The sequence below is a fragment of the Pleurodeles waltl genome, chromosome 1_2 (assembly GCF_031143425.1).
Source record: "Pleurodeles waltl isolate 20211129_DDA chromosome 1_2, aPleWal1.hap1.20221129, whole genome shotgun sequence".
NCBI classification, from domain to species: domain Eukaryota; kingdom Metazoa; phylum Chordata; class Amphibia; order Caudata; family Salamandridae; genus Pleurodeles; species Pleurodeles waltl.
In genome coordinates, this window is record NC_090437.1 from 798244049 (window position 1) to 798258639 (window position 14591).

The window sequence follows — 14591 nt, forward strand, 5'->3', positions numbered from 1 at the left end:
CCCATTCCTCACCAATGCCTGGTTGGGCATAATAAGCCTCAGGCAATGATCTAGCCCCTGATGAAGTCATCAGCGTCAGAATCGGCGTCGTACAACGCTGTTCCGGCTTTGGATCATCAGATATGAGGATGTGGCTGGCGCAGGGAGTGTCGACGTTGGGAACGATGACTGAGGAGACCGACTGTGAGGACTCAGTGTTATTTCGGATCTGATATCGGATCCAAGAGACCCCACTGGCGCTGAGGCTGAAACCGCAGGCGTGGAACCTGATGGGGCTTCTGCTGACCCTGCGGGGCCTGAAGACGCACCAGCAGGGACAGCATGTTCGAATACGGTCGCTCCGGCTCAAGGAAGGAGGGGTGGGGGGGATTCGAAGTCAGCCCTGGCATCGGTTCCACGGAACCATGCTCGAAACCTTGATGTTCCCGACTCGCCTCGTCAGCTGACGGGCGATGTGAAGTCTAAGTCCGCTTGGACCTCTTCTTCTTGTGTCTCTTCCCCGAGTGCCCGGTGGATCTCGAGTTAAATGAAGAGGATTTGGGGCTCCTGGAGCAGTCCCGCTACCTCCTCCTCAACCAGGACTGTGGCTTCCGAGGAGTCGCCCTGACCGACGTCGACTGCCGGGCCACCATGAGCTTCAGGGACCGCTCCCTCAAAGCTTTTGGAGCTATGGCCTGGCAGTCGGAACATGACTGAGTCGTGGTCTCGGTCCAGACACCAGAAACATACCTTATTGGTGTCCGTCACCGACATGGCGCGGTGGAAGGCACTGCACAGCTTGAACCCCGTCTTCCTAGATGACATCCTACACAGACTTAGCAAAAAATCTTTGACAAAAAGGTCGAAAAAGGCCTGTCCAACAAGACAGAGCGTAGCTCGATTCCGGATCTGCGCTAACCGGCACAGAAGGAAAAGAACTGCCGTACGTGCACCTGGGTGATGTCTTTGTAGGTGACCGTGACATCAGAAACTGCTCCAACGACGCCACGCGGATCCGAATGATGCCACCTGAAGGCGCGCACACAGGTATTGCTCAGCAAAAGTTCCAGATTCCAAGCTCACACAGGGGAATTCTAAAGTAAGGAATCTGCAGATACAAGTCTCTATCAGATTTGCTGGTACAAGATGATGAACATCAATCTACAGAGGTAAATAAATAAAAAAAATACCCAAAAGAAAAGGTGAGCCCCTGTAGCAGAAGCAACAAAGGAGTGATCCAGTAGCAGTCTGCAGCTGTTAGCTCTCCAAAAAAAAGAAAAAAAGAATTTTACAAAACACAAAATCACATTAGGGAGGGGTGAAGAGCAGTGGAGTAGCTTGTGGGTACACGGATGTGAGCACAATAACACCACTGAGTGCTAGAAGCAATGGGGGTAAAAGGGGTGGAGAAGAAATGGTGGTGCTGGGTAGAGGAGCAACACAAAGGGCACGGTTGGAGCAGGGATATGAAGGGGGGTGAGAGTCAGCACACCTGAGAGACAGTAAGGAAACACACGTACTGCCAGGGAGTTCTGGAATAAAAAAAATGTAGTCCTCGGATGTCAACAGTGGTAGGTCACAAGTCATCCACTCGAAAGGGTGGTGAGAAAGCTCATCTCCAGGGTAGGTACAAACATCAGAGGACGGGAACTCAATGAATGAGAAGCAAATAAATGAGACCAACAAGAAAGGCATATATGATAAGTAATTGGTTGATCTACATCACGCACTCCAAGAATTGGTATTGTACACAGTAGATCTTAGACAAAAGCTAAAAGCGGTCCTTAGGTGAGACCTGAACGGGGTGCCGGCATTTCTTTCTTAATGACGCCCAAAACATAACGTCAAATGTTCATCCAACATTTGATGTCATCACGAACTCTTTTACAAACAACACACACAAGGAAACATACAAAAAATTATGTTTTATTACATAATGTTGACAACATTATCTTTTATATTAAATTTTTATTTTAACCTTTTATCTCAGATTTTCAACACTAGGTGCACTTTGTTAAATACGCATGGCATGTAACTTTACGTAATCTCTGCAGGCTACGTAGACAAATCTGTAATCCTTATCATGGTGAACAAATACACTAACATCCTGTTCGAGCACCCCTTACAACCCTCTAAAAAACAATACATTTAAGCCTGCAAAAACTAACCAAATGGCGAGAAGGAATACTGTCTTTATATCTTTAAAGTAAACGGAAATCCCTCTTCAGTGTGTGCATTAATGCGGATGGGAATGCTTCCATACACACGTGTCCTCGGTTCAGGCACCGGAAGTACAACTGCAGATGTGAAAGTGGTACAGCCACTTCACCAGGCAACGCATATGTTTCTTTAGTATCAAAAGTTCTCGTTTCAAAGTGGACAATGTTGAGTGCTTTTTGAAAAAAAGATTATCATTATACATATTTAAATGTACACCAACGGGAACATATTTGAAAATAGCTACCAAAAGCTCAGAAATTAATATATTGCATATTTTTGTTTCATGCAGCCAGCATGCTTTTAACAGAATGCAAGGATCCGCTCCACCCTGATAGGGAGTTCTGGGGCTTCTGGTTTCTTCCTTCTTCTGGCACCTCTCCAGCATACAGTGCAGGATTGTAACAAGGCAGGTTTATTCATCATTGTCTGCAGGGAAAGGGCACACACATTGGATTAGGGCAGTAAATCACCGACCACAAATGTAACTGCCCAAAAACATTGATTTCTCCCCGAGGCACCACAAGTGAATTAGTGAAGCATACTGGAGCATGACGCTGGAAACATATTGGTCCATTTGAAAAGCTTGGAGCAGATGGCTTAGGTATTTTTGTTAATAGAAATCGTGTGATTTACTGCTCTTAAACATTTGTCTATCTGATTCCTAAATATATGCGATGCCATGAAGCTGCACAATGTTTAATGCAGTTCATACGCCGATCTATCCCAATCGTCTGTAAGCAACTGTGAGCTCAAAGTCATATGCTGAACACTAATGAGGCTGTATGATTTCGCTCCTCAGTTTCTGAGAACAATGTCTACAGTCCAGCACATTAGGCCTCGGACATATGTTAGCACTTAGAGCTTTTTTGTGGTACCCAAAATGAACAATTCAGAACAATTACACGTGCATAATCTGTATAGCAGAACATGTGTAAATGATTTATTAATGCAAGCACTTTCAGTTCGGGTTTAGATTTAGTAGCAGCTCGTTAACTTTCGAGGTGACGGGTGGGGCGAAAACTGTGGAATAGAAATGCACAGTGAGCAAGCGAGTCTGACTGTTCTAGGCTGGGTCGGAAAGTCTCCCACCAAGAAAGAGTGAAAAAACTGAATTATGAGAAAGTCATAACCCCCATAATCACGAAACACATTTGTCGGAAAGGGCCCCTTTTGGCATGGTTACCCTCCCCCCCCCCACTTTTTGCCTCATATTGATGCTGACTTGACTGACATTGTGCTGGGATCCTGCTAACCCTGCTAACTAGACCCCAGCACTGGTATTCTTTTCCAAAAACTGTACCATTGTTCCCACAATTGCAGACCCAAGGCAAACACTGTTAAGTCCCTTGTAAAAGGTGCCCATGGTACTGTGGGCCCTGTGGCCAGGGAAGGTCCCCAAGAGCTGCAGCATGTATTATGCTACCCTGGGGGACCCCTCACGAAGCACATGCACACTGCCATTGCAGCTTGTGTGTGCTGGTGAGGAGAAAAAGACAGTCGACAGGACACCGCTCTCAGGGTGCCATGCCCACAAACCACTGCCAGTGGCATGGGTAAGTTACCCCTCTAGCAGGCCTTACAGCCCTAAGACAGGGTGCACTATACCACAGGTGAGGGCATAGTTGCATGAGCAACATCTCCCTACAGTGACTAAATCCATTCTTAGAATTTGTAAGTACAGTGTGGCCATATAAAGTATATGGGCTGGGAGGTTGTCATTACAAACTCCACAGCTCCATAATGGCTTCACTTTAGTCTTGGAAGTTTGGTATCAAACTTCCCAGCAGAATAAACCCACACTGATGCCAGTGTTGGATTTATTTAAAAATGCACCCAGAGGGCATCTTAGACATGCCCCCTGTATTTTAGCAAAACGTCTAGCGCACAACTCATCGGTCTTTGCTAGCCTGCCACTTCCAGACAAGTTTCTGACCACATGGGCTGAGTGCCTTTGTGCTCTCTTTGGCCAGAAACAAAGTCTGCACTGGGGGGAAGTGCTTCACACCAACCCACTGCAGGAACTGTAACACCTGGCGGTGGGCTTAAAAGGCTCAGGCCTCCTGTTACAGTGCCCCAGGGCAGTCCAGCTAGTGGAGATGCCTGCACCCTGGACCAGGCCCCACTTTTGGCAGCAGGTCCGGTGGGAAAATTAGGTAAAACAAGGAGTAGTTACCACTCCAGCATGCGACCACCCCTAAGGTGTCCAGAGCTGAAGTGACCCGCCCCTTCTTGCAAAATCCTCCATCTTGTTTTGGTGGACAGGGACCAATAGGGTTAGGTATATGTCCCCCTCCCTAAAAGGGAGTGGACACCGGAAGGGTGTAGTTACCCTCAGGGACAGTAGCCATTGACTACTGCCCTCTGACCCCTGTAATGCCTGTAAATCCAGGATTGAAGAGCTTCCCTGAACCTAGCTCATCAGATTCCTGGCGACCTCAAGAAGACGAAAGAAGAAAAAAAGAAGGACTGCTAAGCCAACCACCAGTAGAGAAGACTGAAGACACCAACTGACTTGGCCCCAGCCCTACAGGCCTATCTCCAGCTTCTGAAGCCCTGTAACCAAAAGGCAACGTATCTTGTAGGACCAGCAACATCTTAAAAGGCTCAACAGGACTGCCTGCACCCCAGAGGACCAAGAACTCCTGTGGACAGCGGCCCTGTCTAGAAATAAACACCAACAAAGGACTCCAGAACCGTCCCGGATCTACGAGTTCTATCCACTCTGCACCCGACACCCACGGCCCATGTTCAGGTGGCCCAACCAACTAGAGCTGGTCCCCAGGCGATTCTGACCTAGTGTCCACCTTAGGTTGACCCCTCCTGTCCAACACGATGACGCCTGCAGCCTAAATCCGAAGGAGCCCCCTGACTGCAACAGAACCGGACGAAGATTCACGACCCCTAAAGGTACACCTGCCACTGCAGCCCCATGGCCTTTGGGAATCCAACCTTTGGTGCAGCAACATCCAGCAGGTGGCCCTCCTCCTTGTCTAGCCTTTGATTTCCCAGAACCGACCCGCTGGACTTCACCTGCAGCACCTTTGTGACCCCCAGAATCTCCCTATAGGAAAGCACTGGGAGCCCCACACTCTGTTTGCACCCTGCACCCGGCCGCCCCTGCACCGCTGAGGGTGTGTGGTTGTGGTTGATGCTGACCTGTGTCCCTTCCCCCCCAACCGGTGCTCCTCTATACCCCCCAGCCCGTCAGGTCTGCCTTCCGAAGACACGGAAGGCAGGCAGGCCTGATTCTGAGTGCCCCTAGCCGCCATATTAAATCTACCTCAAATTTGATCTCTGCACCCGGCCGGCTCCGTCTTGCTGGTGGTGGGTGTTTGGGGTTAACTTGAACCCCAACCTGTGGACATCCTAATCTCTGGAGACTGGAACTTTAAGTCTTGTACTTACCTTGAAACTGTGCTAACGTTTCTTCCCCCCCTAGAATTGTTTCTGAAAATTGCAGTGTCAACTTTTAAAACAGATATTTGCTATTTTCTCCAGAGCCATTTAACTTGCCAAATTGAAATAACGTGGTATTGATACATATGTTAGATGCTCACTTGCAAATGTACTTACCTACAAACTGAATTTTGTGGTTCTAGAAATAAAGTAATAAAACATATTTTTGCTATATAAAACAATTGGCCTAGAGTTAAGTCATTGAGTGTGTGATTCATTTATTGCCTGTGTGTGTACAACAAATGCTTTGCACTACCCTCGGATAAGCCTAACTGCTTGACCACACTACCACAAAAGTGAGCATTAGTATTATCTATGTCAGCCTCTGTTAAGCCTCTGGGGAACCCCTGGACTCTGTGCACACTATATCTAATTTTGATGTAGTATAAACAGAGCCAGCTTCCTACATTATTTTGAAAAAATGAAAGCTTAAACTAGAAAAGCATTTTTTTGGGGGGTTGGTGGACGAAGGTTCAGTGTAAGGCATGACAAATCAAATATATTGGCTGAGTTGAAGGCGTATTCAGGCCAGTTTCCATCCTGAAATAAAATGAGCAAGTGTGATAAAAATGGTGGTAACCTTTTATTGGTAATGCGGCTGAAATATTGGGCTCCTTGTCAATAGGCTTCTTTATTTACACATAGACCTGAAAACTCAGAATAAATGGTGCATTTTCTAGCACTATCTTCAAATACATTTGTAAAATGCATACATTTTATAAGCAGTTCTGATTGGAAGCTTGTTAAATATTCTAATGCCTGATGCTCTGCAAGACTGTGAAAACAATGCAAAATACGGACAAACTGCATTTTTCTGTGCAATGACCCTAAATAGGAGGCCAAAAAGGCTATTGTGTTTTCAGGTTGCTCAAATAGTATACAATTTGACATGGTCTTCTCTTATTTTTCAAAATGTGTAGTACATCTTACTTCACTTCTGGTTTTCGATCAATTTTGCATTCTGCCTCTTTCGAGCAGGAAGGGGACAGATAACTTAACATCCACTCGAAATGGGAAAGTTGGGGACGGAAAAGTCCCTCACATGGTGACGGACATGTACTGTTGCCCTGAGTGCCCCAGCAGCAACAACATCTGGATCCCTGTCTGGAAATTGAAAAAGGGGAGCTTTAGGCCCCAAAACTTGTCAACTGTCAAGTAGCCAATGGGCTGTGTGAGCAGAAGTTCTGCAAGACTTCTACCTGTGACTAGGACTGGGGATTAAGGCCTTCAGGTCCTCCTAGTCCCACAGTTGGGTGAGGGGACATCACCTAGGGACATCCAAGACCACCTGCTCTTGAAGTCTGCCTGCTTGTCAAGACCAGTAAGACCTGTAAAAAAAAAGAGGAGAGCACTGGAGGGAGCGAGGTCCAGTGGGGGATCTCGTGAGTGGATATTTTTTGCATGGTATAAGGGGACAGCTGCTGCACCAGTCAGTCACTGCTCCTGTGCAGGTTCAAGTTGGTGACTCCATATGCTAGATGAGGCCACCGTGAAGTAGCCACGGTCAGTAGCACAGCTGTGCAATCATTTTGCCGCCCATGTGTGATGTGTAAGTTGCCGAGTCTGTGTGCCAGAGGGGGCCACCGTGAAGAGGAACTTGCTGGTGTGCCAATCGGGTGGTCGCCCGAGTGAGAAGCAGGTCCAGTGACCCTGTATGCAAGAGGAGGCGACTGGACAAGACAGGAATCATAGCCTGCAAGGTGCTACTGTTGTGAGGAAAGGCCACTGTGGTGGTCCTTGCAGGCCTGAGCCCCAAGTGAGGACCAGAACAAGCAGCCAATGAATCCCATCCCATATGTGGGGAAGACCAAAGGAAACTTACTATTGCATCGGAGGAGAGCAGAAGAACCCAGCTGCGACCCTGCATAGCCGTGTGATACTTACCTGAGGCAGCCGCTGCCGTGCCTCAGAGATTATGGTTGGACACTCTCTACTGGTGTGGGTAAAATTGAGTGAAGGGCTGGAAGGCCCCTGGGGAACTTATCTGCCAAATAATGAGTTGCTGCTGAAACACGTTCGACTTTTCTGACAGAGTCAGAGTGGGACTCTTGAGACTTGGACTGCTAAAGAGGCCTCACTAAAATGTTGCCTATAGTAAATGGGGGATAATCTCTCCTGCTAGTGGAAAATAAGTGGGACTCAGGGGCCTGCCTATTAAACATTAGAGCCCTGACCTCAAGGGGCTGTGTGTACTGTTTGTGTATGCTGTATTTCACTTTGGGTTTGTGTATAAATACTACTTTTGTCATAAACAAGTTACTTACCTTCAGTAACGCCTTATCTGGTAGAGACATGTTCTAGTGGCAGATTCCTTACCTGTGAATTTCCCCCAGGTGTCTGACTGGATCAGAAGAATTTTCTGAGCAGTCCTACTGTGTGTTTTTAGGTGGCGTTGATTGGCCCCGTGTCCGTTGTCGGCTTAGTCTGTGCCAGATATGACGTCGCAGGTTCGGTATGCTGACGTCAGTTTTTTTTCACATGCTAGAAGAGCAGAGCCATGAATAACACTGAATACTGGTGAGTCAAAACAAAGGCTTTGAAAAGAGGAATGTCTGCCCTTAGAAATCAGTTCATAGAGTGGGGAGGATGGGTGGATCAGTAAGGAATGTGGAGCTAGCTAGTCTACCAGATAAGATGTTACCGAAGGTAAGTAACTTCTTCACCTGATTCAGATCCCATTTGAGCATAATGAATGGGGATGGAGGAAAGAAATGTGTAAGACCTTTAAGGAACCTATACGGAAGGTTGATCAGGCAGCCTCAAAGAAGCAGAAACTATGTAAAACCTTTGAGAGTGCCCATAGCAGAGCCCTGTTGGTTCAGAGAAGGTATAAACAACAGAAACTTAGAGGGAGGGGCAGAAATGGGGGGGAGGGGGTACAACAGACATGTCTGTGCACTGTGCTACAAATTTCTTCCAATGGCAGGTGTATACAGTTTTGGTGGAGGGACGTCTGGCTGCCAAGATAAGGTTACAGACTTATGGTGGAAGGTCAAAAGCTGGCAACTTCTGGCGCTCAATTTCCATGTAAGGAGGCGGAGGGTGGACATGTTCGGGTGCAGAACCCTGCCCTGTTGATGTGACATAAAATACTTGTGAAGGGGGAGTCGGATTGGAGGATTGATGGCCGTGCTCAAAAGCTCAGGCTATCAGACTCTTCGTCCCCAGTCTGCAGCCACCATGATTACCTGGGCCAGGTCATTCTTGATCTTCTTGAAAACTCTGGGCAGAAGTGATATGGGAGGAAAGGTGTAGAGGAGACCTGAGTTTCATTTGAGATGAAAAGCATCTCTGAGCAATTGCTGCCTGGGAAACTCCAACGAACAAAACTGCTGACATTATGGGTTCTCTGTGGAGGTGAACAGATCTAGCCAAGGCTCTCCCCACTACTGAAAGAGACCTTCTGCCACCTCCGGATGGAGACGCCATTTGTGATCCGGTAGACATTCTCAGCTGGGTTTGTCTGCTCTGGTGTTCAGAGAGCCTGCCTGATGTTGAACCACCAGGATATGCCCTGCTGTTCCAGCCACATCCAGAGGCGCAGAGCCTCCTGACAAAGGGTCCACGACCCCACCTGCACCATCTTCCCCTTGACAGACGGAAGAAATGTCTTCAATGCTAACAGGATTACTTGAAGCTCCAACTGGTTGATGTGGAGCCTGGACTCCGCCGGAGACCAGATGCCTCTGATCTCCACCTCTCCCAGATGGCTGCCCTATTCCAGGACTGGTTGAAGAAGTGAGAGAGATCTGCATCTGACCAAATCGCAGTTCCTTAACCACCACAGCAGATCTTGCACAGTTCCCGCCGAAATCTGGACCTTGTCAGAGAGATTCCCCTGATGCTGCCCCCACTGGAGCTTAAGTTCCACTGTAAAGCCTGCATATGCCATTTGGTATGTGTCACCAACAGGAGGCAAGAGTCCATTCTCACCAAAATCCAGGATAGAGGCTGAAACATCAGTATCATAGCCTGAATATCCTAGACTCACAGCTCCAGACGATAAGCCCAAAACTGCAGTGTCCAGAACAGCTATGATAAAAGGGAGCATCTGGGAGGGAGTCAGGTTTGACTTATGCACATTTATAGTGATCTCCAGCGAAAGAAAAAGGTTGGCAGTACTCTACAGGTGGGAGACAGCAGCCTGGGGTGAGCCTGCATTCAACAGCCAGTCATTGAGATAGGGGAAGACAAACCCCTGATCTACGCAGATGAGCTGCGACCACTGCCATCACCTTGGTGAACACCCGAGTGGAACTGGTGAAGAGAAATTAACGCCGGTGGGCAGGCAGGATGGGAATATAAAAATAAGCGTTCTGCAAGTTCAAGGCTACCACCCATTCTCCTGGGTCAAGGGCAGATAACACCCGAACCAGAGTGAGCATTTTGAACTTCTCCTACTTGAGGAAGAGATTGAAGGATCTAAGGTCTGGGATAGGGCGGAGGTCCTTGTTCTTTTTGGGTACCAGAAAGCAGCGGGAATAGCAACCACAGCCGGCTTGCAACAATGGAATCCTCTCTATGGCTCCTTCGGCCAAGAGAGACTTATTTTCCTCGCAAAGAAAGGACAAGTGATCCTTCATCATCCAATCGTATGATGGTGGCATGGCTAGAGGAGTAGTCTTGAAGGGGAGGGAGTAGCCCTTTCTGACTATCTGCAAAACCCACACGTCTGACTTGATGAACTGCCAACAGAGCATGTGATGGCGAATCCTGCCTCTGGCTGGTCCCTGGTGGGAAATCGTCAGTCTAGGAAGGCTTGGAGGGAGCTGCAGAGGCTGGGCAGTGGATACGCCAGACTCCCTCCCCTGTGGACTATCTGCAAAACCCACCTGTCTGACGTGATGGATTGCCAGTGGGCCAGGTGATGGCGAATCCTGCCTCCGACTGGCCTTTGTTGGGGGAGTCAAACTAGGAAGGCTTAGAGGCTGCTGCAGAAGGGGTGGGGGAAGACTGGCCAGACCGCTGACTCCCTCATCCACGTGGTCAGTGGATCATAAGCCCTCAGCTAAGTAGAGGCTAGGAAGCTGGACAACACAGTGGCTAGCTGGGAATTGACACGGTTGGAAACGGGGCGAAGGGCAGCCTGGAGTGAGGGGCAATGGGCTGCCCTAAGGCCCAAGGACTTGGCCGTAGCACAAGAATCCTTGAAGTGCTTGAGCGCTGAGTCTGCCTGGTCTCCGAAGAGACTGGTGCCATCAAACAGAATATCCATCAAAACAGCCTGGACATCCCCTGAGGAGCCAGATGTCCTCAACCAGGTGTGGTGCCTCAGGGCCACTAATGATGAAGCATCTCTGCCTAGAGAGCTGGTCGTGTCTAGTCCACAATGGATGGTGAACTTTTCTGTGTCCCTCCCATCGGCAACTGCCTGATACAGTACAGCCCAGGCCTACTCTGGGACCTGTGGTGGCACTTGTGCTCACAGACTGCAATCCTAGGCTGGAGGAAGAAAAAATCTTCTTCCCAAGTGGATCCAACCTTTTGGATTGGGAATGCGCCCTGGGGGATGTAAAGGCTCAGATGACCAAGCTCTCAGGGGTGGAGTTTTGCGTCAAAAAGCTTGGGTCCCTCGGAGCGAGAGATGGCAGAAGGCAATTGTCCTGTTCACAGGAGTCCCTGTTCTAGGTCTGGACCAGGTACCCAGCAGGGCGTCAGAAAGGGCTTCAATAAAGGGGAGCATGGGTTCTGAGGAGGAAACCCCGGGCTGAAGCACATCTGTCAGGAGGTTAGTCCTGACTTCATCAAAGGCTGCTCTTCTCACCACCATTGGATAGGAAGTCTTTAGCCATGGAAGAAGGAGAAAGCATGCCAGTATCTGGAAAATAATCCAGTCTGTTGGCTTCACCCAAGTCTGTATGTCATGGGGTCTGAGCTGCTATTCTAAAGGGTCCAGCGACCCCTTCCATTTCTCACCGTAACGTACACCATAAGAAAGGGGTTCAGGATCAAACTTAGGAGGCAAGTCTACTGCTGGTGTCGGATTCGGCATTGTATGACGTTCATCTGTCTCGGCAATGAGAATGGGATGCCGTCACTCCGGCTCCCGGAAACTCAGGGAGATTCAGAGTCAGCCCAGGCACAGGTCCCTCAGAATGAGGACGCTCCTTCATCTCTTTGGCTGACCCGACAAGGAGAAGTCCAAAAATGCTTTGACTACTTGCTTTTCTTCTTGTGTCTTGACTTACCCAATCGCCTGAGTACTTGGAGTAGGACGATGACAACTTAAGACTCCAGGACCTCTCCCGGGACCTTCCTCTCGACCAGAATCTTGACTTGCGGAGTCAAGCGTCGGGCAGCCTTTAGCTTCAGGGGCCACTCCCTCAAAGCCCTTGGATACATGGCCTGACACTCAGAGCATTACTTAGGGCCATGGTTGCACTCAGGCACCAAAGACATACAATGTGTGGATCCGTCACGGTCATCGTCCAATGACAGGAACTGCAGGGCTTAAACCCGGTCAACCTCAATGACATCCTCAATGCACCAGGAGTAAAAAACTCGAAAAGGTTTCAACAAAAAGTAAAAAAAAAAAAAAAGAAAAAAAAAAAAAGGCCAGTCAAAAAGTGACTCAGGGGTAGCTCTCTTCATATCGGCGCTAGCTGGCACAGAAAGAACTGATAACGCACCGGGGTGGTGCGTATATAGGACTCGCAACGTCATATCTGGCACGGACGCAGAGCCGATTGACGCCACCTAACGGCGCACAGAAATACTGCTCATAAAATTCTCCAGATCCAATCTGACGCCTGGGGGAAACTCACATGTAAGGAATATGCAACTAGAAGTCTCTATCAGACATACAGTATTGAAAAAGCTACTTACTTTCGGTAAAGCCTTATCTGGTAGAGACTATTTGGCTGCGGATTCCTTACCTTTGAATATCCCAGGTGTCAGACTATATCTGGAAGATTTTTTTTAGCAGTACCTCTGCGTGCTGGCAAGTGACACCTTTCCGCTCCGCATTGTCGTCTGCACCAGAAGTAATGTGTGGTACCTATAAGAAGTGATGTGCTTGGTACTTATATAGGCACCACCTCGGGTGCTTACGTCAGTTACTTTTGTGACTTTTCACGCTACAAGCACAGAACCAAGTTGAGAACTGACTACTGGTATGGAAAAATCTATGGTCCTGAAAAGGGTGTCCTTTACATTTGAACTGGGTCACAAAACAGGAAGGACAGGAAGGTCAGTAAGGAATCTGCGGCTAGACAGAGTTTCTACCAGATAAGGTGTCACTGAACGGAAGTAACTGGCTCATCTGATAAAGACTTCTGGCTGCAGATAAATTACCTTTGAATATATACCCAAGCAATACTGTAGGAGGCTGGCTCAGTTTATGGTGTACACCTATAATGAGTCCAGGCAACCCTTAGTGATAGTGAATAGGTGTCAAGATAGCAAGAGCTCTCTAGGGTTGCTGAGGAGAGCAGCTGAAGCTAATCCAGGGGGAATGTAAAGCACTTCCAATACCACAGTAGTCAGACAGTAACTCACTCACAAGAAAGAACCACACAAGTGTTGCAAAAGTAAAGGATTCTTTATTACAGCACTACTACTAGACTAGCATGGATATATCTCCCTTTGGAGATATCTACACACAATATATACACAAAATAACCAAGAGAAATAGCACAAAATGTACAGAGCCCTATGGGGTAGTGGAATGGGCAACACATATACTAAATAAGTGGATTGTAAGATAGTGAACCCAGTCAACGTAAGTGTGGTAGTTAGCTTAGGGGTAGATGAAAACACCAGAGGTGTGTACCGGTAAGTGTCCCCATTGACGAAGTGCAAGGTAGTTACCCACCCAGTCGTCCAATGTTGGAGTTCATGTGATTCAGGACCCCTCCCAATGGACCCTGAGGAAACCAGGAAGAGGAAGGTTGGATAGTGCCCCCACCTGAAGATACCTTGAAGACAGGAGTACCTACACCAGGGGACCCAGATGCAGAGGGAAGAAGACGCTTTCTCTGAAGTCAGTGGAAGCCTCGGATTGTCCAGCTGCTGTCACGACCCGTGGACCAGTCCGGTGGAACCCAGGGATATATTCCAGATGTGGACAACCTGAAAAAGAAGGGGGCAGAGTCCAGCACTCTTGGAGGTGCCCAGGTAGTGCAGATGGCAATGCCCACTCTTCTAGAGGTGAAGTTCCTGCAAGTCGATGGAGGAAGAAGTCCAGCTAAAGGGTACAGGAGCTGCAGAGATCCCAGGAGTCACCTACGAGCTGTCCCTTGATGGTCACCGGATTGCAGGAGGGTCAGTGACCAGCCCGGTCACCAACAAATACTGGCAAATGCAAGCAGGAGGTGAAGAGATATTTGCAGAGTGTTGGGGACCCACAAGGTCTAGGAGGCTCAACCCTCGAGGGGAAGTCTAGGATGGCCCTCCACATGCAGAAAGGCCAGCAGATGTCGTTGGAGCCACCACGGGTGACCTACAGATAATGGACACAGGGAGTCACAATGAGGCCTCAGCAGCACAACAAATCAGAACCCCACACGTCGCAAGAGTTGGAGGCCGGGGCTTCTTGATGCCTGAAGATCTCCGGGAGGAAGAGTCAACAAGCCTTGGAAAGTACAACAGTCGCAGTGCACAGGGTTTCCAGTCCAGTGGCTGGAGCAGGGGCCCCCAGTCTCCCAAATTGTTCAGAAGACAAGCAGGACCCAGAGGAAGCCACAGACTCACCACCTGCGAAGCAGAGCCTTTTGATGTCCGTGGGACAGCAGACCCCACCAGCCGGTTGACGCTGTCTTGAGGTGCCTGCGGATGCAGGGGAAAAACTCCTTCACTCCAAGGGATATTCCTTCATGTTTCCAGGTGTAAACAGAGTCTTTGTGATCCTGGAGGATGCACAGCCTTGGATGTTACAGAATTATTGTAGGACACTGAGAAACAATATTACAGTGGGAGCCTTCCCACTAGAAGCAGAC

At 48.6% G+C, this 14591-nt stretch overlaps 1 protein-coding gene across 5 annotated transcripts in view; it reads right to left on the reverse strand.

The window, feature by feature from the left end:
* Positions 1 to 1889: 1889 nt before the first annotated feature.
* Positions 1890 to 14591, reverse strand: part of NEK1 (NIMA related kinase 1) — an 800483-nt gene continuing 787781 nt past the window's right edge. For 4 of the 5 annotated variants that reach the window (XM_069244156.1, XM_069244192.1, XM_069244183.1 and 1 more), the window contains one exon: positions 1890 to 2625. In XM_069244156.1, the coding sequence (XP_069100257.1) occupies positions 2612 to 2625 (14 nt within the window). In that variant the 3' untranslated portion in view covers positions 1890 to 2611. The remainder of the gene's footprint in view (positions 2626 to 14591) is intronic. The other variant, XM_069244165.1, reaches the window with a different exon arrangement.